Genomic DNA, 24,075 nt, shown 5'->3' on the forward strand with positions numbered 1-24,075 from the left:
CTGCATACTTACACGGGCTAAAGACATGCTGCGATGCATCACATATTTCATTTTAATGCATTCATGTGTGTGAGAGCGAGAAACAGTTAATGTGCACATATGTGTGTGTCTGTTTGACCATTGCTGTACATTGTGTGATTATTATAAGCTATGGTAAATGCTGTGTTTGATCATTGCTATTCATTGTGTGATTATTATAAGCTATGGTAAATGCTGTGTTTGCTTTTAGTGTTGATGGACCACAGCCAGGGACCAGCAAATTAAACCATGAATAGTAGCAGCCAGCCACCTGTGACTAAGATATACACTGACTGTATACAGTATCTGTGTCATTGGGATCCATAGCCTCCCTCCTCTGCTTTACATTGGGCCCATAGACCTACACTCCCCAAATATTGATTTCATAGCACAAGTAATGGCTCAATGTTTATCATTGAGTGTGTGGAATTGTGAATTCTTTAACTACTGCAATATAGAAGACAACATGTCTATGGGAAAAGTCACTATAGCGCTATGCACATTGCACGTGTAGAGGAGGGGGTTCTGTGAACCAAGATAGCTTGACGACTGACAAGTAGCCTAGTCTGAGACGTGGACTTGTGTTAGCTCTCCGGGCTAATGCCTAGGCTTTAGCTCAGCAGGATAACACACTCTTATGGAGCTTAGTCCAGGTTCAAAGCCAGTTGGTGACACACACTCGCCTGATGTTGAATTTATGCCAAGTGACTATACACTACTATTCAATGTGTGTGTCTGTGTGTGAATCTGTAACTAACAGCTGTAACTGTTTGTATAAAGTGTTTGAGTGTATGAATAAGTCAACATATGCAGTATGCACTAATCATTCATATATGTAGTAATGGTGCCACCACACACTGCATCTGTGTGTTTACTGCTCGATGGGTTGAACACAAGGCCCTCCATTGTCAGTGCTAACTACCTGGCTAAATATATCCCTTTATATCACCCAGTGTGCCACTGTTCTATTTATATCCTCATTCACTACACATGAGCTTGACTGGGTGAATGGGTGAATGAGTTGGACATGTAAAACCTGTGTCATATTTCATAGTCTACTACCCTAATGAATGAAGAGGTGAATGAGTTGGACATGTAAAACCTGTGTCATATTTCATAGTCTACTACCCTAATGAATGAAGGGGTGAATGAGTTGGACATGTAAAACCTGTGTCATATTTCGTAGTCTACTACCCTAATGAATGAAGGGGTGAATGAGTTGGACATGTAAAACCTGTGTCATATTGCGTAGTCTACTACCCTAATGAATGAAGGGGTGAATGAGTTGGACATGTAAAACCTGTGTCATATTTCATAGTCTACTACCCTAATGAATGAAGGGGTGAATGAGTTGGACATGTAAAACCTGTGTCATATTTCATAGTCTACTACCCTAATGAATGAAGGGGTGAATGAGTTGGACCTGTGCAACCCGTGTCATATTTCATAGTCTACTACCCTAATGAATGAAGGGGTGAATGAGTTGGACATGTAAAACCTGTGTCATATTTCATAGTCTACTACCCTAATGAATGAAGGGGTGAATGAGTTGGACATGTAAAACCTGTGTCATATTTCGTAGTCTACTACCCTAATGAATGAAGGGGTGAATGAGTTGGACCTGTGCAACCCGTGTCATATTTCATAGTCTACTACCCTAATGAATGAAGGGGTGAATGAGTTGGACATGTAAAACCTGTGTCATATTTCATAGTCTACTACCCTAATGAATGAAGGGGTGAATGAGTTGGACCTGTGCAACCCATGTCATATTTCATAGTCTACTACCCTAATGAATGAAGGGGTGAATGAGTTGGACATGTAAAACCTGTGTCATATTTCATAGTCTACTACCCTAATGAATGAAGGGGTGAATGAGTTGGACATGTAAAACCTGTGTCATATTTCATAGTCTACTACCCTAATGAATGAAGGGGTGAATGAGTTGGACATGTAAAACCTGTGTCATATTTCATAGTCTACTACCCTAATGAATGAAGGGGTGAATGAGTTGGACATGTAAAACCTGTGTCATATTTCATAGTCTACTACCCTAATGAATGAAGGGGTGAATGAGTTGGACATGTAAAACCTGTGTCATATTTCGTAGTCTACTACCCTAATGAATGAAGGGGTGAATGAGTTGGACCTGTGCAACCCGTGTCATATTTCATAGTCTACTACCCTAATGAATGAAGGGGTGAATGAGTTGGACATGTAAAACCTGTGTCATATTTCATAGTCTACTACCCTAATGAATGAAGGGGTGAATGAGTTGGACATGTAAAACCTGTGTCATATTTCATAGTCTACTACCCTAATGAATGAAGGGGTGAATGAGTTGGACATGTAAAACCTGTGTCATATTTCATAGTCTACTACCCTAATGAATGAAGGGGTGAATGAGTTGGACATGTAAAACCTGTGTCATATTTCATAGTCTACTACCCTAATGAATGAAGGGGTGAATGAGTTGGACATGTAAAACCTGTGTCATATTTCATAGTCTACTACCCTAATGAATGAAGGGGTGAATGAGTTGGACCTATATGTTGCATGTCATGGTCATTTCCCTGTATCTATTAGTGATGGGGGGGAAATCAGTTACATATTGGAATATTATTTTTGATGATATATCGTATCGCATATCATATCGCATCGTTTTGACAATATTGCAATATTATTTTCCCATGACTGATCAAAACTCGTTTTCTCATGCTCTCTTGTCTCTTTGCAGCAGAGATATGGTGAGCAATATTTTTGGAACATCAACTCACAATAAAATCACAGTATCGATACACAAAACATAGAATTGTGAGAATTGCAATACATATTGTATTGGCACCTAAGTATGATGATAATATTGTATAGTGAGTTCCCTGGCAATTCCCAGCTCTAGATCTATGAATGAATGAATTATCAGACTGTTAACCCCGTGCAGGTTTGGGTCTGGGGCTGGGCACTTTTTTAACCCCATGCAGGTTTGGGGCTGGGCTCTTTTTAACCCCATGCAGGTTTGGGTCTGGGTCTGGGCTCTTTTTAACCCCATGCGGGTTTGGGTCTGGGCTGGGCTCCTGTAGGGTAGGTAAGGGGCTAATGTGGCTCTGGGATAGCCCTTGAGATGGCTATAACAGCTTAAACTCTTTCTGACCCAGGTTTAAACAACACCTTAGTGGGTTCTGATAGGCTGATAAAGACTAGAACATATACACGCATCCAATTGCTTTGGGAAGGTGCTGAACAGTATTCAATGTTCATCAGCATAAGGGAATAATCTGCACACAATATTTTCTTCCAAATGTGTTTATTGTCATACACAACAGTGTCTATACATCTGTGTACAAAACGATATTCTGGTATTTTCTTCAGTAGTCCATTGTTGAATTGGTGGTATGAATCAAAATGGGACTATATCAATTGTGGGACTATATGAACAATGGACTAATGAAACAAATACCAAAATATCATTTTTGAGTGGAGTTTTCCTTTAACTGCGATTCTTCTGAATGAACTGAACTGCGGTGTATTACTCATCAATGCATCCATTCAGTATTGAAGTGTGATATGAGTCAGATATCGGTTTTCCTGTAGCATTGCTGTGTTGAGGATCCTTGACTTGTACATGCACTCAAAGCCATGCCAGGTTCATCAGTCCACCGTTGCAATGAATTGCCTATAACTGTAGTTGTAATGTTATTGTTCGATATTGATTATTCAATATTTATCCTTCGATATGTGTACAGCATTTGTTATTATGATTGATGGTGCACTGTAACGTGTCCTGTAAAATAACGTGTTGTTTTATTGTTGTTCTATTATTGTATTTGATTTGTATGGGGTTTTCTGATGCTACCTAATTCAATGGGACTGGCCTGGTTAGGTAGACAATTCATCATTGTGGTGTTTTTTCCAGGTTGTAGAAGCTCAGATGGTGGTGAGGTGATTTTCAGTCCTACAGAGAAAGACAAGGACACCACTTCATTCACTGCTATGGCCTGTGGGGAGGGATGGACATCATAAAGGAGTAACGATGAAAACTCGAACTCACAAAGAATCGGTATGAACTGTTTCAGTGGCTTCCTTCATCTCTACCTTGTTCCCCTGTGTAGCTGAGTGTGCATGTGTGGGTCAGATTGCAGATGTGTTTATTGTTAATATGTTGTATTATATTGCACGGAGATGGATTGTGATGTTACATTTTACATCATTTAAGATTAATACGACTTTTGAAGTTAAGATATTCTGTGTGTATATTCTTTGTGGACATTGATGTCATAATTGTTCCTCTCTCTGTTCTCTTCTCACCTCGTCGTTCTTGCCACTTTCTACCCTCCCAATTCCTCTTCTCTCTCCTTTCCCTCCTCATGCTCTTACCCCCCCCCCTACCCATCACTGATCCTCTATCCTTTCTCCCTCATTCCTGCCCCCTCCCTATTTCATCATCCTTCGTTCCACCTTACCCTTCCCTGATCCCCTCTATCTCTCACTTTTTTCTTTCCCCCTCTCTCACTCCTTGGTTTTGTCCTCTACTGTTCTCTTTACTTATTGTTTTGACCCCTTTACCACCCTCTACCCCCCCGACCCCATTTACCTCCATCTACACCCCTCAACCCCCCTTTACCTCCCTCTACCCATCTTTACCCACCTCTACCCCCTTTTATCCCCCTCATAACCCATTTCCCCTTCTCTCTCTTCATTTGTTCCTTCTATCTCCTTTTCTCCTTCTTGCCCCTTCCACCCCTGGCGGTTCAGATGCCAATGCGCAGTGGGCGGAGGCGGGGGGGGGAAGCAACGAGGAGAGGAGGGGTAGACGCCCGCATCCCAGCCCTTCTCGTGCAGAACGAACCGACAGGCAGGCGGTGAGAACCTATCATGTTTTATGCCTGTTCTTTCCCGTGTTCTCTCTAGGAAACTCTTGTAATGTTGTCCCTCTGTGTCTCTAGTAATGGCAGTCTTTTTCTCCTTTTGGCTTTGTTTGTCATGTAGTCTTTCCATCTAGATTTGTCTATCGTAAAGTGTGTGTGTGGATGTGTTTAACTATTCTTGTGGGTACCAACTGGGGACAAATGCTATTTCTAGGGGGTTTAGGCTTAAGATTAGAATTATTGTTAGGGTTAGAATTGCGTTAAGGTTTAGGAGCTAGTGTTAGGTTTAGGGTTAAGGTTAGGTTTTTGGGTTAAGGTTAGGGTAAGAGTACGGGTTAGGGCTAGGGTTTAGGGAAAATAGGATTTGGAATGGGACTGAATTGTGTGGCCCCACAAGGTTAGCTGTACAGTCGTGGCCAAAAGTTTTGAGAATGACACAAATATTAATTTTCACAAAGTCTGCTGTCTTTAGATATTTTTTGTTGTTGTCAGATGTTACTATGGAATACTGAAGTATAATTTCATAAGTGTCAGAGGCATTTATTGACAATTACAAGTTGCATTACAAGTTGATGCAAAGAGTCAATATTTGCAGTGTTGACCCTTCTTTTGCAATACCTCTGCAATCCGCCCTGGCATGCTGTCAATTAACTTCTGGGCCACATCCTGACTGATGGCAGCCCATTCTTGCAAAATCAATGCTTGGAGTTTGTCAGAATTTGTGGGTTTTTGTTTGTCCACCCGCCTCTTGAGGATTGACCACAAGTTCTCAATGGGATTAAGGTCTGGGGAGTTTCCTGGCCATGGACCCAAAATATCAATGTTTTATTCCCAGAGCCACTTAGTTATCACTTTTGCCTTATGGCAAGGTGCTCCATCATGCTGGAAAAGGCATTGTTTGTCACCAAACTGTTCCTGGATGGTTGGGAGAAGTTTCTCTTGGAGGATGTGTTGATACCATTCTTTATTCATGGCTGTGGTGTTAGGCAAAATTGTGTGAGTGAGCCCACTCCCTTGGCTGAGAAGCAACCCCACACATGAATGGTCTCAAGATGCTTTACTGTTGGCATGACACAGGACTGATGGTAGCGCTCACCTTGTCTTTTCCAAACAAGCTTTTTTCCGGATGCCCCAAACAATCGGAAACGGGATTCATCAGAGAAAATTACTTTACCACCAGTCCTCAGCAGTCCAATCCCTGTGCCTTTTGCAGAATATCCGTCTGTCCCTGATGTTTTTCCTGGATAGAAGTGGCTTCTTTGCTGCCCTTCTTGACACCAGGCCATCCTCCACTGTGTGTGCAGATGCACTCACACCTGCTTGATGCCATTCCTGAGCAAGCTCTGTACTGGTGGTGCTCTAATCCCGCAGTTGAATCAACTTTAGGAGACGGTCCTGGCGCTTGCTGGACTTTCTTGGGCGCCCTGAAGCCGCCTTCACAACAATTGAACCGCTCTCCTTGAAGTTCTTGATGATCTGATAAATGGTGGATTTAGGTGTAATCTTACTGGCAGCAATATCCTTGCCTGTGAAGTACTTTTTGTGCAAAGCAATGATGACGGCATGTGTTTCCTTGCAGGTAACCATGGTTGAAAGAGGAAGAACAATGATTCCAAGCACCACCTTCCTTTTGAAGCTTCCAGTCTGTTATTCGAACTCAATCAGCATGACAGAGTGATCTCCAGCCTTGTCAACACTCACACCTGTGTTAACGAGAGAATCACTGATATGATGTCTGCTGGTCCTTTTGTGGCAGGGCTGAAATGCAGTGGAAATGTTTTTGCATGGCAAAGAGGGACTTTGCAATTAATTGCTATTCGTCTGATCACTCTTCATAACATTCTGGAGTATATGCAAATTGCCATCATACAAACTGAGGCAGCAGACTTTGTGAAAATTAATATTTGTGTCATTCTCAAAACTTTTGGCCACGAGTGTACAAGTGTGTGTCTGTGTGTGTGTGTCTGTGTCTGTGTGTGTGTCTGTGTGTGTGTGTGTCTGTGTCTGTGTGTGTGTCTGTGTGTGTCTATGTGTGTGTCTGTGTCTGTGTGTACATGTGTGTGTGAGTGAGTGAAGATGCTGTCAGTTATTAGATATTGATCTACATGTAAGCCTTAATGAAGCCGTGTGTGCGTGCCTGTATGAGTCATCACCACCATGATTACCTTATATGTACAATTGTAGTGCCAATGTGGGGTGTTTTATACTGCTTTTACCTGCAGTGTCATCTCTCGTTGAGTTTGTGTTTCTTACTTTAAAAAAAAGATATGCATGCATATTCTGTATCTTAGCAAAGAGCTGCTGGTGAGGAATTGGCTGTCAGTCGCTTCAATCACAGATCGCAAGGCCATGATTCGTCAGAGAGTGAAGGGGAGGAACTTGTGCCTCCACCAAAGAGGCAGAAAGTCCAGGTTAGTGTAACGTGATGTTGAACTGCACCACTAGGTTGAATTAGGATGTTTTAATGTCAACATTTAATTAATATATACTTTCCTCATATTCACCTTATGTCATCAGGATTCTTCCTCTGTCACCAACCCACCGACTTCAACTCATTCAACTGACAGTACTCCCCCCCACTATACCGCCCCCACCCTCGGCTCCCAGACAGTCACGTGACAGTGACAATGAGGATGGTCAATCCCAGGGCAGCAGGAGCTCAGTTGTAGGGAGCTTGGCCAATAGTCTGAGCAGTGGGCGGGACATCGACCAGGACAATCGATCTTCCTCCCCGAGTCTTTCTGCCTCGCCTCCAGCCAGTTTAGACTCTGACTCTGATGGTCCAGACTCACCAAAGCAAGGAGAGGGGGAACGGGAGAAAAGGAAAGAGGGAGGAGTGGGGAAGACAGGAGGAGAGGAAAGGAGAGCAGCCAGAGAGGGGAGAGGGGATGAGTCTTGCGGGGATGGAGAAAGGAAGGATGGAGGAATAGAGGACAGCCCTTCTCTGAAGCTGCCATCCTCCTCCATCTCTTCCTCTGCTCCTGTTCCCTCTCTCCGTGGAGCAGGGGATTCAGCCAATGACAGCAATAGTGGCAGGAAGTCCTATTTCTCACAGGACTCCAAGCTGGTAAGCAAGATGGAGTATGGACCGGCCAGCGCTGACACTGTGCACAGTGGCAATCGAATTAACTCCAAAGCTAAAGCTCAGTGCGTGACCAAGGCAACTGTCGCCGGGGGAGACTATCCCCACGGCAACCCCAACATTCCACACCCCCCTCCACCACCCCTTCCTCCTCCACCAGCGCTGAAACCCTTAGAACTAGGGGGGCAGAACCTACCCTCAGAAGTCAAAGTAGAGAGAGAGAAAATGGAGAAAGGTGAGAAACTGATGGACAACAAGACGGCTCCTCCCTCTCTGTTACCCCAAACCAGCCCATTACCCCCCTCCCAGCCCCCGCCCCACCCCCACCACTACAGCCCCACCGGATGGCAGGGAGGCACTGCAACCGGTTGCCAGGGGAGCTGGGGCTACACCCGTTACTCTGGTAACCACCACACTCACCAGCCGCAGCACCAACCCCCAGTGCAGCAGCAGCAACTGCCATCCGTCTACAACCCCCCTTCCTCCCGTCATTCGTCCTCCTCCCACCCCCCTTACCTCCCCCACCCCCACAAGGAGTACCTCCCCAGGTACGCTTCCGGGGGAGGGGAAAGGGAGAGGGGAGCGGCCGGCGAGAGGGAGAGAGGGGGAGTGAGGGTGGAGTATGGGGGGAGGGAGATAGGTAGGGATTTCTCGGCTATTAGTGGTAGTAACAGCAGCACTTCTGGTGGGATGGTGGGTCCTAATGGGGTCCAAGGGAGGGAGTTTGGGGGTCAGAACCGGGAGTACCCAGGCCTGGGACCTCAGGGCTCTGTGAGAGACCCCCCCATGGGTCCTGGGGGAAGAGAATTTGGACCAGGGGTGTTCAGAGAAAGAGAGAGGGATAGAGAGAGGGAGAGGGAGGGAGAGAGGGATGTAGGAGGAAGGGAGTTTCCTTTACTGAATCGTAATGAGAATCAGAACAGGGAGTTTGGACCCACTGGTGCTGGGGGAGGAAGGGGGCACCCCAGAGACAAAGAGGGGGGGCGGTGGGGGCGAGTTTGGGGGCCAGATGAGAGAGGTGGGGGCAATGGTAACCCCAATAATAACCCCCTCCCCTAGGAAACCCCTCAAGCTCGACCAGTGGGTTACCTGCAGCCCCCATGCTAAACCGCGACCCCCTTCCTCACCCCAAAACAACCCCAGCCACCCTACCCTACCCCCCACCCACATCCTCAAAGCGCCTCCAAACGAGACTACCCCCATCGATGGACCAGGCACAGACAAGGCACAGTCCCCCTCTGGACCAGAACACTTCCATAGAGAGTACCCTCCTGGGGCCAAGGACTATCCCCCTGGTGGCCCACCCTCCACCGGCCCGGCCCGTGAGTACCCCAGCCCTCCCGGAATGACTCCAAACCTGGGCCGAGACTACCCAGGTGGACCTCAGATCCCCCACCTGCCCCACCCCCACTTTCCAGCCCAGCAGCCCAGAGACAGGGACCGAGAGAGGGACACCAACCAGCGAGAGTCGTCTCTCTACCAAAACCGTGGCGGTCCCCCCCAACCCCCGTCCCTTTCTCCCTCTTCTTCCTCCTCCACTCCTCATGGACACCCTCCGAATGCTCCTTACCCTCCTCCGCCACCTCCTCCCCCTCTTCCCCCTCCCCAAACCTCCCTTGCTCAGCCCCAACCCCCCTCCGGCCTGGGACCCAATCACGTTCGTCCGGCAAATTATTCTTCCTCCAATCAGACTCCTGCAACACCCCTCTCTCCTTTACTAAGCCCCTCGACCAATCAGATGGGAGGGTTTCCTTCCTACCCGCCAGGCTCCTCCTCCGGGGCCAACATGTCACTTCCTGGTTCAGGTGTGTCACCTGGCTGTCGGCCCTCACCCTTCCACAGCACTTTGAACAGCCACGCCCCCTTCAGCGGCCCCTACCACTCCAATGGGAACAGTGGGAACAACCTGGTCCCGACTAACAGCAATAGTAACAGTAGCAGTGGCAGCAGCCATACCAACTCTCTCTCTCAGTCCCTCTCACCTCAAAACGCCTCAAAAGGACCCCTACCTCTTAGTAACCCCGGCAACAACAATGGCACTTCGGCCCCTGGCTGTAGCTCCTCACTTCCTAGAGATGGGCATTCTGATTCGTCCACAGGTCCACCTCCCCCACCTGTCATCAAGGAGGAACCAATAGAGGAGAGGGAGGAGAGTGAAAGCCCACCTCCTGTTTTGAGAAGCCCCTCCCCTGAGCCCAAGCCGGTGGACATTCCGATCCACGCCAGCCAATCAGCACGGTGAGATGGGATAGGCATCATAGCAACAGAAGGGCTCCATCATATGTCACTCTAACAAGTTCTAACAACTGATTTATGTGGTTTTATCTCTGTTTTTGTCACTGGCACTTATCATAATATGTCAGCTATTATTTATAGATAAAGTGGCTGAGAAATGTATTCCTGTCACAGAAGAGGTTTTGTAGACAGGCCTACAGTATATCAAAGACAACAACACCCATCACAGAAGAGGTTTTGTAGACAGGACTACAGTATATCAAAGACAACACCACCCATCACAGAAGAGGTTTTGTAGACAGGCCTACAGTATATCAAAGACAACACCACCCATCACAGAAGAGGTTTTGTAGACAGGCCTACAGTATATCAAAGACAACACCACCCATCACAGAAGAGGTTTTGTAGACAGGCCTACAGTATATCAAAGACAACACCACCCATCACAGAAGATGTTTTGTAGACAGGCCTACAGTATATCAAAGACAACACCACCCATCACAGAAGAGGTTTTGTAGACAGGACTACAGTATATCAAAGACAACACCACCCATCACAGAAGAGGTTTTGTAGACAGGACTACAGTATATCAAAGACAACAACACCCATCACAGAAGAGGTTTTGTAGACAGGCCTACAGTATATCAAAGACAACACCACCCATCACAGAAGAGGTTTTATAGACAGGACTACAGTATATCAAAGACAACACCACCCATCACAGAAGAGGTTTTGTAGACAGGACTACAGTATATCAAAGACAACACCACCCATCACACAAGATGTTTTGTAGACAGGCCTACAGTATATCAAAGACAACACCACCCATCACAGAATATGTTTTGTAGACAGGCCTACAGTATATCAAAGACAACACCACCCATCACAGAAGAGGTTTTATAGACAGGCCTACAGTATATCAAAGACAACACCACCCATCACAGAAGAGGTTTTATAGACAGGACTACAGTATATCAAAGACAACACCACCCATCACAGAAGAGGTTTTATAGACAGGACTACAGTATATCAAAGACAACACCACCCATCACAGAAGAGGTTTTATAGACAGGCCTACAGTATATCAAAGACAACACCACCCATCACAGAAGAGGTTTTATAGATAGGCCTACAGTATATCAAAGACAACACCACCCATCACAGAAGAGGTTTTATAGACAGGCCTACAGTATATCAAAGACAACACCACCCATCACAGAAGAGGTTTTATAGACAGGACTACAGTATATCAAAGACAACACCACCCATCACAGAAGAGGTTTTATAGACAGGCCTACAGTATATCAAAGACAACACCACCCATCACAGAAGAGGTTTTATAGACAGGACTACAGTATATCAAAGACAACACCACCCATCACGGAAGAGGTTTTATAGACAGGCCTACAGTATATCAAAGACAACACCACCCATCACAGAAGATGTTTTGTAGACAGGCCTACAGTATATCAAAGACAACACCACCCATCACAGAAGAGGTTTTGTAGACAGGCCTACAGTATATCAAAGACAACACCACCCATCACAGAAGATGTTTTGTAGACAGGCCTACAGTATACCAAAGACAACACCACCCATCACAGAAGAGGTTTTATAGACAGGACTACAGTATATCAAAGACAACACCACCCATCACAGACGAGGTTTTATAGACAGGCCTACAGTATATCAAAGACAACACCACCCATCACAGAAGAGGTTTTATAGACAGGACTACAGTATATCAAAGACAACACCACCCATCACAGAAGAGGTTTTATAGACAGGACTACAGTATATCAAAGACAACACCACCCATCACAGAAGAGGTTTTATAGACAGGCCTACAGTATATCAAAGACAACAACACCTGTCACAGAAGAGGTTTTATAGACAGGCCTACAGTATATCAAAGACAACACCACCCATCACAGAAGAGGTTTTATAGACAGGCCTACAGTATATCAAAGACAACACCACCCATCACAGAAGAGGTTTTATAGACAGGCCTACAGTATATCAAAGACAACACCACCCATCACAGAAGAGGTTTTATAGACAGGCCTACAGTATATCAAAGACAACACCACCCATCACAGAAGATGTTTTGTAGACAGGCCTACAGTATATCAAAGACAACACCACCCATCACAGAAGAGGTTTTATAGACAGGACTACAGTATATCAAAGACAACACCACCCATCACAGAAGAGGTTTTATAGACAGGACTACAGTATATCAAAGACAACACCACCCATCACAGACAAGGTTTTATAGACAGGGCTACAGTATATCAAAGACAACAACACCTGTCACAGAAGAGGTTTTATAGACAGGACTACAGTATATCAAAGACAACAACACCTGTCACAGAAGAGGTTTTATAGACAGGACTACAGTATATCAAAGACAACAACACCTGTCACAGAAGACATTGCCAGATAATGAAGATAGTATAATTATATGGGAACAAAATCCGATGCATAAATTGGTTATATTTTGCTGATGTGTTTCTAGGTTCCACAGGGTTCTAGATCGGGGCAGTGGAAACTCCTGCGCCCGCAGCGACGTTCTCTTTGTCCCCCTAGACGGCTCCAAACTGTGGAAGAAGAGGAACGAGGTGATCGAGAGGGCCCGGAGAGAGGTGGAGCAGAGGGCCAGAGACCTGAGGGAGAAAGAGCGGGAACGAGAGAGGGAGAGAGAGAGGGAGCGGGACCTGGAGAGGCATCTACAAGTGAGTATATTGAGGCAGGGAGGGGGAGGCGATGAGGGAGGGAGAGGCGATGAGGGAGGGAGAGGCGATGAGGGAGGGGGAGGCGATGAGGGAGGGAGAGGCGATGAGGGAGGGGGAGGCGATGAGGGAGAGGCGATGAGGGAGGGAGAGGCGATGAGGGAGGGAGAGGCGATGAGCGAGGGAGATGGACACAATGCTCAATTTCCTTCTCCATTTTGTCTCTTTAAATGCTCCCTCTTTCCCTGCAGCAACAGAAGGACAATAACAATGCAAATATACAACGCCAGGGATCCTCTCTCTTCTTCCCCTCCTCTTCCTCCATCCTCCTCGACCCTAACTCTTCTTCAAACCCTGGGTCTCACCCTCAACCTCACCCCCAGCAGCACCACTCCCACCCTCACCCCCACGCTCACCTCCACCACTCCCACCTCCACCCCTCCCTCTCTCAACACATCCCACACTCCCTCCTCATGCAGTCAATGGGGGGTTCAACGGTGGTTGGCCCACAGGGGGCTCTGGGGATCGGGTTAGGAGGGCCGTACCTGGGCCCTGACACCCCCGCACTGCGGACCCTGAGCGAGTACGCCCGGCCCCACGCCATGTCCCCCCTCGGGGCTAGTCGCCAACACCAACACCCACATGTCCACCATCATGGCCACCCTCATGGCCACCCCCATGTCCACCCCTCCTTCTTCCTCCCCCAGTTCCAGAACCATGCTCTGGCCCACCCACATCACATGCCTGCTGATGCAGCCACAGCGGCAGCCATCTTGGGTTTCCTCTATGGGGGCAGTATGGAGGGAGGGCCAGGGGGGCATGGAGGAGGACATGGGGGATGGGGGTGCAGGGTTAGGGGGGATGGGGTTTCCCCATGCAGTGGCAGCCCACCGTGAGCGCATGAAGCCGGGGTTTGAGTTTAAGAGTGAGGACAGGGTGTACCAGCCGGGCTCCTTGGGAGATCCTACGGCTCTCGCCCTCGCCCACTCCCACTCGCATGCCCACGCACACGCTCATGCACATGCTCACTCCCTACTGCTGGGGGGAGGGGGTGGAGGTGAGGTGTCCATTTACGGCACCCCCTCTCCCCAGGCTCCTCCACCCCCTCCACCGCCCCTCCAGAACCCAGCGTTAGCCCCAGTGAGTCGCCTCCCTAACCCTCCTCCCGCCCCTCAGTCCCTCTCCAACCCTACCCCCTTCTCCCTGCTTCCTCCCTCACTCCCCTCTCACCCTGCACCTGCACCAGCCCCTCCACCCCCAGTGCCCGTAGCTGCACCTCTGCCCGCTCCTCCTCCACCCTCCTCTAACCCTGTTTCATCCCTCCATCACCCAGCACCACACTCCTTTCCCAGCTCCCTCCCCCCATCTCACCCCCCCCCCCCCCCGGCCCCGGTGACCGCCCCTCCCGAGACCTACCCCCCTCTCACTCGCTCCCCCACCACATCTGAGAGAGAGAGGAGTGGAGAGAGGGAGAGAGAAAGAGAGCGAGACAGAGCGGGGCTGCCAGCCGGTGGAGAGAGGGGACGAGAGAGGGAGAGGGAGCGAGAGAGAGAAAGAGAAAGAGGGGGAAGCAATGGAAGTGGAGGAAGTGGTGGAAGTGGAGGAGGAGGAACAGGAGGAGGAGAGATTCCGGGGCGTCTTCAGATGTTGAACGTCACGCCTCATCATCACCAGCACTCACACATCCACTCCCACCTGCACCTGCACCAGCAAGACACAGGTACCCACTGCTGCTCACAGTTGTGATCTTGTACTATGATCTACACACTACTATTTAGTGCTCTTTTGAGCTGGACCTGAGAAAGCTCTTCCTTTCTGATACAGATGTTGATGTTGAGACTCTTATTAAATATCTCCTTGTGTTTCCTGTTACATCATTGGCCCCTAGCGGCGGGCGGGGTGCACCCCCTGATGGACCCGTTGGCGTCGGGGTCTCCCCTGGCCCGCCTGCCTTACCCAGGGGCAGCGCTGGGCACCCCCATCCTGGCACACCCCCTCACTGAAAGCGAGGTGCTGCGACAACAACTCTTCGGTGAGGAAAGGCTTGTTTTTTCAGTCTGTTTGTTTATTTTTCTGTCTGTCTGTCTGTCTGTGTTGTATCATGAATATGATACCTACTGTACCTATCTTTCTGTCACTATTTACCTCACCTGTCTCTCCACTTCTCCACTCCTCCTCTCACCTGTCTCTCCACTTCTCCACTCCTCCACTCACCTGTCTCTCCACTTCTCCACTCCTCCTCTCACCTGTCTCTCCACTTCTCCACTCCTCCTCTCACCTGTCTCTCTCTTCTCCACTCCTCCTCTCACCTGTCTCTCTCTTCTCCACTCCTCCTCTCACCTGTCTCTCTCTTCTCCACTCCTCCTCTCACCTGTCTCTCCCCTTCTCCACTCCTCCTCTCACCTGTCTCTCTCTTCTCCACTCCTCCTCTCACCTGTCTCTCTCTTCTCTACTCCTCCTCTCACCTGTCTCTTCTCTTCTCCACTCCTCCTCTCACCTGTCTCTCTCTTCTCCACTCCTCCCCTCACCTGTCTCTCTCTTCTCCACTCCTCCTCTCACCTGTCTCTTCTCCACTCCTCTCACCTGTCTCTCTCTTCTCTACTCCTCCTCTCACCTGTCTCTCTCTTCTCCACTCCTCCTCTCACCTGTCTCTTCTCTTCTCCACTCCTCCTCTCACCTGTCTCTCTCTTCTCCACTCCTCCCCTCACCTGTCTCTCTCTTCTCCACTCCTCCTCTCACCTGTCTCTTCTCCACTCCTCCTCTCACCTGTCTCTCCTCTTCTCCACTCCTCCTCTCACTTGCCTCTCCCTTCTTCACTCCTCCTCTCACCTGTCTCTCCTCCACTCCTCCTCTCACCTGTCTCCTCTTCTCCACTCCTTCTCCACTCACCTGTCTATCTCCTTCTCCACTCTTCCTCTTACCTGTCTCTCTCTACTACACTCTTCCTCTCACATGTCTCTCCCTTCTCCACTCCTCCTCTCAGTTGTCTACCTCCTTCTCCACTCCTCCTCTCACTTGTCTACCTCCTTCTCCACTCCTCCTCTCACCTGTCTCGCTCTTGTCCACTCCTCTCACCTTTCTCCTCTTCTCCACTTCTGTTACCTCTCTCCTCTTCTCCACTCCTCCTCTCACCTGTCTCTCTCTTCTCCACTTCTCTTACCTCTCTCCCCTTCTCCACTCCTCCTCTCACCTGTCTCTCCCTTATCTACTCCTCCCCTCACCTGTCTCTCCCTTCTCCACTCCTCCTCTCACCTGTCTATCTCCTTCTCCACTCCTCCTCTCACCTTTCTCTCCTCTTCTCCACTCCTCCTCTCACCTGTCTATCTCCTTTTCCACTCCTCCCCTCACCTGTCTCTCCCTTCTCCACTCCTCCTCTCACCTGTCTATCTCCTTCTCCTTCTCCACTCCTCCCCTCACCTGTCTCTCTCTTCTCCACTCCTCCTCTCACCTGTCTCTCTCTTCTCTACTCCTCCTCTCACCTGTCTCTTCTCTTCTCCACTCCTCCTCTCACCTGTCTCTTCTCCACTCCTCCTCTCACCTGTCTCTCCTCTTCTCCACTCCTCCTCTCACCTGTCTCTCTCTTCTCTACTCCTCCTCTCACCTGTCTCTTCTCTTCTCCACTCGTCCTCTCACCTGTCTCTTCTCCACTCCTCCTCTCACCTGTCTCTCTCTTCTCTACTCCTCCTCTCACCTGTCTCTCCACTTCGCCACTCTTCCTCTTACCTGTCTCTCCCCTTCCCCACTCCTCCTCTCACCTGTCACTCCCCTTCTCCACTCTTCCTCTTACATGTCTCTCTATTCTCCACTCCTCTTCTCCACTCTTCCTCTTACCTGTCTCTCTCTACTACACTCTTCCTCTCACATGTCTCTCCCTTCTCCACTCCTCCTCTCACTTGTCTACCTCCTTCTCCACTCCTCCTCTCACTTGTCTACCTCCTTCTCCACTCCTCCTCTCACCTGTCTCGCTCTTGTCCACTCCTCTCACCTCTCTCCTCTTCTCCACTCCTCCTCTCACCTGTCTCTCCCTTATCCACTCCTCCCCTCACCTGTCTCTCCCTTCTCCACTCCTCTCACTTGTCTCTCCCTTCTCCACTCCTCCTCTCACTTGTCTACCTCCTTCTCCACTCCTCCTCTCACTTGTCTACCTCCTTCTCCACTCCTCCTCTCACCTGTCTCTCCCTTATCCACTCCTCCCCTCACCTGTCTCTCCCTTCTCCACTCCTCTCACTTGTCTCTCCCTTCTCCACTCCTCCTCTCACTTGTCTACCTCCTTCTCCACTCCTCCTCTCACTTGTCTACCTCCTTCTCCACTCCTCCTCTCACCTGTCTCGCTCTTGTCCACTCCTCTCACCTCTCTCCTCTTCTCCACTCCTCCTCTCACCTGTCTCTCCCTTATCCACTCCTCCCCTGTCTCTCCCTTCTCCACTCCTCTCACTTGTCTATCTCCTTCTCCACTCCTCCTCTCACTTGTCTACCTCCTTCTCCACTCCTCCTCTCACTTGTCTACCTCCTTTTCCACTCCTCCTCTCACCTGTCTCTCTCTTCTCCACTTCTCTTACCTCTCTCCCCTTCTCCACTCCTCCTCTCACCTGTCTCTCCCTTCTCCACTCCTCCTCTCACCTGTCTATGTCCTTCTCCACTCCTCCTCTCACCTTTCTCTCCTCTTCTCCACTCCTCCTCTCACCTGTCTATCTCCTTTTCCACTCCTCCCCACACCTGTCTCTCCCTTCTCCACTCCTCCTCTCACCTGTCTATCTCCTTCTCCACTCCTCCTCTCACCTGCCTATCTCCTTCTCCACTCCTCCTCTCACCTGTCTATCTCCTTCTCCACTCCTCCTTTCACCTGCCTATCTCCTCCTCCACTCCTCCCCTCACCTGTCTCTCCCCTTCTCCACTCTTCCTTTTACCTCTCTCCACTCCTCCTCTCACCTGCCTATCTCCTTCTCCACTCCTCCCCTCGCCTGTCTGTCCCCTTCTCCACTCCTCCTCTTACCTGTCTCTCTTCTCCACTCCTCCTCTCACCTGTCTCTCTCTTCTCCACTCCTCCTCTCACCTGTCTCTCTTCTCTACTCCTCCTCTCACCTGTCTCACTCCTTCTCCACTCCTCTCACTTGTCTCACTCCTTCTCCACTTCTCTCACTTGTCTCACTCCTTCTCCACTCCTCTCACTTGTCTCACTCCTTCTCCACTCCTCTCACTTGTCTCACTCCTTCTCCACTCCTCTCACTTGTCTCACTCCTTCTCCACTCCTCTCACTTGTCTCACTCCTTCTCCACTCCTCCTCTCACCTGTCTATCTCCTTCTCCACTCCTCCTCTCACCCGTCTATCTCCTTCTCCACTCCTCCTCCTCTCACCCGTCTATCTCCTTCTCCACTCCTCCTCTCACCTGTCTATCTCCTTATCCACTCCTCCCCTCACCTGTCTCTCTCTTCTCCACTCCTCCTCTCACCTGTCTCTCCCTTCTCCACTCCTCCTCTCACTTGTCTCTCCCTTCTCCACTCCTCTCACTTGTCTCTCCCTTCTCCACTCCTCCTCTCACTTGTATCTCCCTTCTCCACTCCTCCTCTCACTTGTCTCTCCCTTCTCCACTCCTCCTCTCACTTGTCTACCTCCTTCTCCACTCCTCCTCTCACTTGTATCTCCCTTCTCCACTCCTCCTCTCACTTGTCTCTCCCTTCTCCACTCCTCCTCTCACTTGTCTACCTCCTTCTCCACTCCTCCTCTCACTTGTCTCACTCCTTCTCCACTCCTCTCACTTGTCTCACTCCTTCTCCACTCCTCTCACTTGTCTCACTCCTTCTCCACTCCTCCTCTCACCTGTCTATCTCCTTCTCCACTCCTCCTCTCACCCGTCTATCTCCTTCTCCACTCCTCCTCTCACCCGTCTATCTCCTTCTCCACTCCTCCTCTCACCTGTCTATCTCCTTATCCACTCCTCCCCTCACCTGTCTCTCTCTTCTCCACTCCTCCTCTCACCTGTCTCTCCCTTCTCCACTCCTCCTCTCACTTGTCTCTCCCTTCTCCACTCCTCTCACTTGTCTCTCCCTTCTCCACTCCTCCTCTCACTTGTATCTCCCTTCTCCACTCCTCCTCTCACTTGTCTCTCCCTTCTCCACTCCTCCTCTCACTTGTCTACCTCCTTCTCCACTCCTCCTCTCACCTGTCTACCTCCTTCTCCACTCCTCCTCTCACCTGTCTCGCTCTTGTCCACTCCTCTCACCTCTCTCCTCTTCTCCACTCCTCCTCTCACCTGTCTCTCCCTTATCCACTCCTCCCCTGTCTCTCCCTTCTCCACTCCTCTCACTTGTCTATCTCCTTCTCCACTCCTCCTCTCACTTGTCTACCTCCTTCTCCACTCCTCCTCTCACTTGTCTACCTCCTTTTCCACTCCTCCTATCACCTGTCTCTCTCTTCTCCACTTCTCTTACCTCTCTCCCCTTCTCCACTCCTCCTCTCACCTGTCTCTCCCTTCTCCACTCCTCCTCTCACCTGTCTATGTCCTTCTCCACTCCTCCTCTCACCTTTCTCTCCTCTTCTCCACTCCTCCTCTCACCTGTCTATCTCCTTTTCCACTCCTCCCCACACCTGTCTCTCCCTTCTCCACTCCTCCTCTCACCTGTCTATCTCCTTCTCCACTCCTCCTCTCACCTGCCTATCTCCTTCTCCACTCCTCCTCTCACCTGTCTATCTCCTTCTCCACTCCTCCTTTCACCTGCCTATCTCCTCCTCCACTCCTCCCCTCACCTGTCTCTCCCCTTCTCCACTCTTCCTTTTACCTCTCTCCACTCCTCCTCTCACCTGCCTATCTCCTTCTCCACTCCTCCCCTCGCCTGTCTGTCCCCTTCTCCACTCCTCCTCTTACCTGTCTCTCTTCTCCACTCCTCCTCTCACCTGTCTCTCTCTTCTCCACTCCTCCTCTCACCTGTCTCTCTTCTCTACTCCTCCTCTCACCTGTCTCACTCCTTCTCCACTCCTCTCACTTGTCTCACTCCTTCTCCACTTCTCTCACTTGTCTCACTCCTTCTCCACTCCTCTCACTTGTCTCACTCCTTCTCCACTCCTCTCACTTGTCTCACTCCTTCTCCACTCCTCTCAATTGTCTCACTCCTTCTCCACTCCTCCTCTCACCTGTCTATCTCCTTCTCCACTCCTCCTCTCACCCGTCTATCTCCTTCTCCACTCCTCCTCTCACCCGTCTATCTCCTTCTCCACTCCTCCTCTCACCTGTCTATCTCCTTATCCACTCCTCCCCTCACCTGTCTCTCTCTTCTCCACTCCTCCTCTCACCTGTCTCTCCCTTCTCCACTCCTCCTCTCACTTGTCTCTCCCTTCTCCACTCCTCTCACTTGTCTCTCCCTTCTCCACTCCTCCTCTCACTTGTATCTCCCTTCTCCACTCCTCTCACTTGTCTCACTCCTTCTCCACTCCTCTCACTTGTCTCACTCCTTCTCCACTCCTCCTCTCACCTGTCTATCTCCTTCTCCACTCCTCCTCTCACCCGTCTATCTCCTTCTCCACTCCTCCTCTCACCCGTCTATCTCCTTCTCCACTCCTCCTCTCACCTGTCTATCTCCTTATCCACTCCTCCCCTCACCTGTCTCTCTCTTCTCCACTCCTCCTCTCACCTGTCTCTCCCTTCTCCACTCCTCCTCTCACTTGTCTCTCCCTTCTCCACTCCTCTCACTTGTCTCTCTCTTCTCTACTCCTCCTCTCACCTGTCACTCCCCTTCGCCACTCTTCCTCTTACATGTCTCTCTCTTCTCCACTCCTCCTCTCACCTGTCTCTCCCCTTCGCCACTCTTCCTCTTACATGTCTCTCTCTTCTCCACTCCTCCTCTCACCTGTCACTCCCCTTCTCCACTCTTCCTCTTACATGTCTCTCTATTCTCCACTCCTCCTCTCACTTGCCTCTCCCTTCTTCACTCCTCCTCTCACCTGTCTCTCCTCCACTCCTCCTTTCACCTGTCTCCTCTTCTCCACTCCTTCTCCACTCACCCGTCTCTCCCTTCTCCACTCCTCCTCTCACCTGTCTCGCTCTTGTCCACTCCTCTCACCTCTCTCCTCTTCTCCACTCCTCCTCTCACCTGTCTCTTCCTTATCCACTCCTCCCCTCACCTGTCTCTCCTTCTCCACTCCTCCTCTAACTTGTCTACCTCCTTCTCCACTCCTCCTCTCACCTGTCTCTCTCTTCACTTCTCTTACCTCTCTCCTCTTCTCCACTCCTCCTCTCACCTGTCTCTCTCTTCTCCACTTCTCTTACCTCTCTCCTCTTCTCCACTCCTCCTCTCACCTGTCTCTCCCTTATCCACTCCTCCCCTCACCTGTCTCTCCCTTCTCCACTCCTCCTCTCACCTGTCTATCTCCTTCTCCACTCCTCCTCTCACCTGTCTCTCTCTTCTCTACTCCTCCTCTCACCTGTCTCTCTCTTCTCTACTCCTCCTCTCACCTGCCTATCTCCTTCTCTACTCCTCCTCTCACCTGTCTCTCTCTTCTCCACTCCTCCTCTCACCTGCCTATCTCCTTCTCCACTCCTCCTCTCACCTGTCTCTCTCTTCTCTACTCCTCCCCTCGCCTGTCTGTCCCCTTCTCCACTCCTCCTCTTACCTGTCTCTCTTCTCCACTCCTCCTCTTACCTGTCTCTCTTCTCCACTCCTCCTCTTACCTGTCTCTCTTCTCCACTCCTCCTCTCACCTGTCTCTCTCTTCTCCACTCCTCCTCTCATCTGTCTCTCTCTTCTCCACTCCTCTTCTCATCTGTCTCTCTCTTCTCCACTCCTCCTCTCACCTGTCTCTCTCTTCTCCACTCCTCCTCTCATCTGTCTCTCTCTTCTCCACTCCTCCTCTCATCTGTCTCTCTCTTCTCCACTCCTCTTCTCATCTGTATCTCTCTTCTCCACTCCTCCTCTCACCTGTCTCTCTCTTCTCCACTCCTCTTCTCACCTGTCTCTCTCTTCTCCACTCCTCCTCTCATCTGTCTCTCTCTTCTCCACTCCTCCTCTCATCTGTCTCTCTCTTCTCCACTCCTCCTCTCACCTGTCTCTCCCCTTCGCCACTCTTCCTCTTACCTGTCTCTCCCCTTCCCCACTCCTCCTCTCACCTGTCTCTCCCCTTCCCCACTCCTCCTCTCACCTGTCTCCTCTTCTCCACTCCTCCTTTCACCTGTCTCTCCCCTTCTCCACTTCTCTCACTTGTCTCTCCCTTCTCCACTCCTCCACTCACCGGTCTCTCCTCTTCTCACCTGTCTCTCCCCTTCTCCACTTCTCTCACTTGTCTCTCCCTTCTCCACTCCTCCACTCACCGGTCTCTCCTCTTCTCCACTCCTCCTCTCTCCTGTCTCTCCCTTCTCCACTCATCCTCTCACCTGTCTCCTCTTCTCCACACCTCCTCTTACCTGTCTCTCCCCTTCGCCACTCCTCTTACCTGTCTCTCCCCTTCTCCACTCCTCTCACTTGTCTCACTCCTTCTCCACTCCTCTCACTTGTCTCACTCCTTCTCCACTCCTCTCACTTGTCTCACTACTTCTCCACACCTCCTCTTACCTGTCTCCTCTTCTCCCTTTCCTCTTCCCTTTTCCTTCCCCCTCCAGGAGCTCCGTTCCGTGAGCTGCCCCAGCCCTCCTCTCTGACAGGTTCCATGTCAGCGGCCCACCAGCTTCAGGCCATGCAGCAGGCCCAGAGCGCAGAGCTGCAGATCCAGAGACTGGCCCTGGAACAGCAGTGGATCCACCACCACCACCACCACTCACTCACCCAGGACGAGTACTACAGGTAGCCTACTAATGGGACCAGGGGAGCTGGGTGAGGTGTGGGGAGACTGTGTCTGGTAGAGGTGGGGGGGGAAGGGGGAGAGAGAGTGTGTGTGTGTGTGCATCATCCCTGACCCTGTCTCATACAGTATCTTCTCTCTTCCTCAGCCACTTAAAGAAGGAAAGCGACAAGACCCTGTAAGGGAGGAAACAGAGAGGGGGAACAAGCCCACGGAAGACAAACCCAAAGGAGGAAGAAAGGAGAGAAATATCTGCAAAGGAAGAAGAAAACAACAAAACAGAAGCACTAAGAACAATGAAGGAAGCATCAAACCATAGGAGCCTGAGGAGAAATGAACTGATTGCAAAACCAGATGAAAAAAGGGAGAGAGGGATGAGAGGAGTGAAAACGTTGCTCACAGTCTGTGTTGTCTGTACTATACCATAGCCCCAGACTCTGGGCGCATCACAGCGTATGTTGTTCAACTCCAGTTTTGTATTGTGCCCTGTACAGTATACTAGGTGGGAGCAGCAATATAATGCAGTACAGTCTGGTGTAAATGACCTTATGCCAGGAAGAATGTGTACATGAGGCTCTCTTTTATGTCATTGCATGTAGCTCGGCGCTTATTCTGAACTGGTTGAACTCCTGGTTCTATTTTTAGTAATCGCCCTCTTTCCTAACGGGTGGGTGGTGTATGAGTATGCATGAGACCAGCGATTAATGAGTGTCATATTATGTTAACGATTAGTTGTATTGTTATTATTATTCATGTCTGTTTGTTGATAATTCTATAATTCTATATACATATTATTTGTATTGTTATTTTATTACATTTTCATGGTATGGCGGTTTCTTTCGTTTTTTTATTGTGAAATGAGATGCAAATGAAGGAAAAAGACAGAAGATAAACTACATCATTTTTGGGGGGAAATATATGGGTCTCTGATGTGGTTGTGTACAGTATGTTTTCTCCCTCTCTCTCTCTCTCTCTCTCTACACACAAACACGTGCATCTCTGTCTTGGTGTTTATATAAAACACACATAGAACATACAGAACCAGTCAAACGTTTGGACACCTACTCATTCAAGGGTTTTTCTTTATTTTTACTATTTTCTACATTGTAGAATAATAGTGACGACATCAAAACTATGAAATAACACATATGGAATCATGTAGTAACCAAAAAAAGTGCTAAACAAATCAAAATATATGTTATATTTGAGATTCTTCAAAGTAGCCACCCTTTGCCTTGATGACAGCTTTGCACACTCTTGGCATTCTCTCAACCAGCTTCATGAGGTAGTCACCTGGAATGCGCTTCAATTAACAGGTGTGCCTTGTTAAATGTTAATTTGTGGAATTTCATTCCTTCTTAATGTGTTTGAGTCAATC

General features: G+C 49.5%; 1 protein-coding gene across 1 annotated transcript; it reads left to right on the top strand.

Moving 5' to 3' along the window:
* The first annotated feature begins 8,735 nt into the window (after window positions 1-8,735).
* LOC124005956 (atrophin-1-like) lies at window positions 8,736-23,614 on the top strand. The gene is made up of 7 exons (XM_046315603.1): window positions 8,736-10,203; window positions 12,719-12,935; window positions 13,184-13,754; window positions 13,789-14,652; window positions 14,821-14,964; window positions 22,519-22,699; window positions 22,846-23,614. The coding sequence occupies exons 1-7, from the start codon at window positions 8,873-8,875 to the stop codon at window positions 22,877-22,879; spliced, it is 3,342 nt and encodes a 1,113-aa protein (XP_046171559.1). The 5' UTR covers window positions 8,736-8,872; the 3' UTR covers window positions 22,880-23,614.
* The last annotated feature ends 461 nt before the right edge of the window (window positions 23,615-24,075 follow it).

The sequence above is a fragment of the Oncorhynchus gorbuscha genome, linkage group LG19, assembly GCF_021184085.1.
Source record: "Oncorhynchus gorbuscha isolate QuinsamMale2020 ecotype Even-year linkage group LG19, OgorEven_v1.0, whole genome shotgun sequence".
In the NCBI taxonomy this organism is placed as follows: domain Eukaryota; kingdom Metazoa; phylum Chordata; class Actinopteri; order Salmoniformes; family Salmonidae; genus Oncorhynchus; species Oncorhynchus gorbuscha.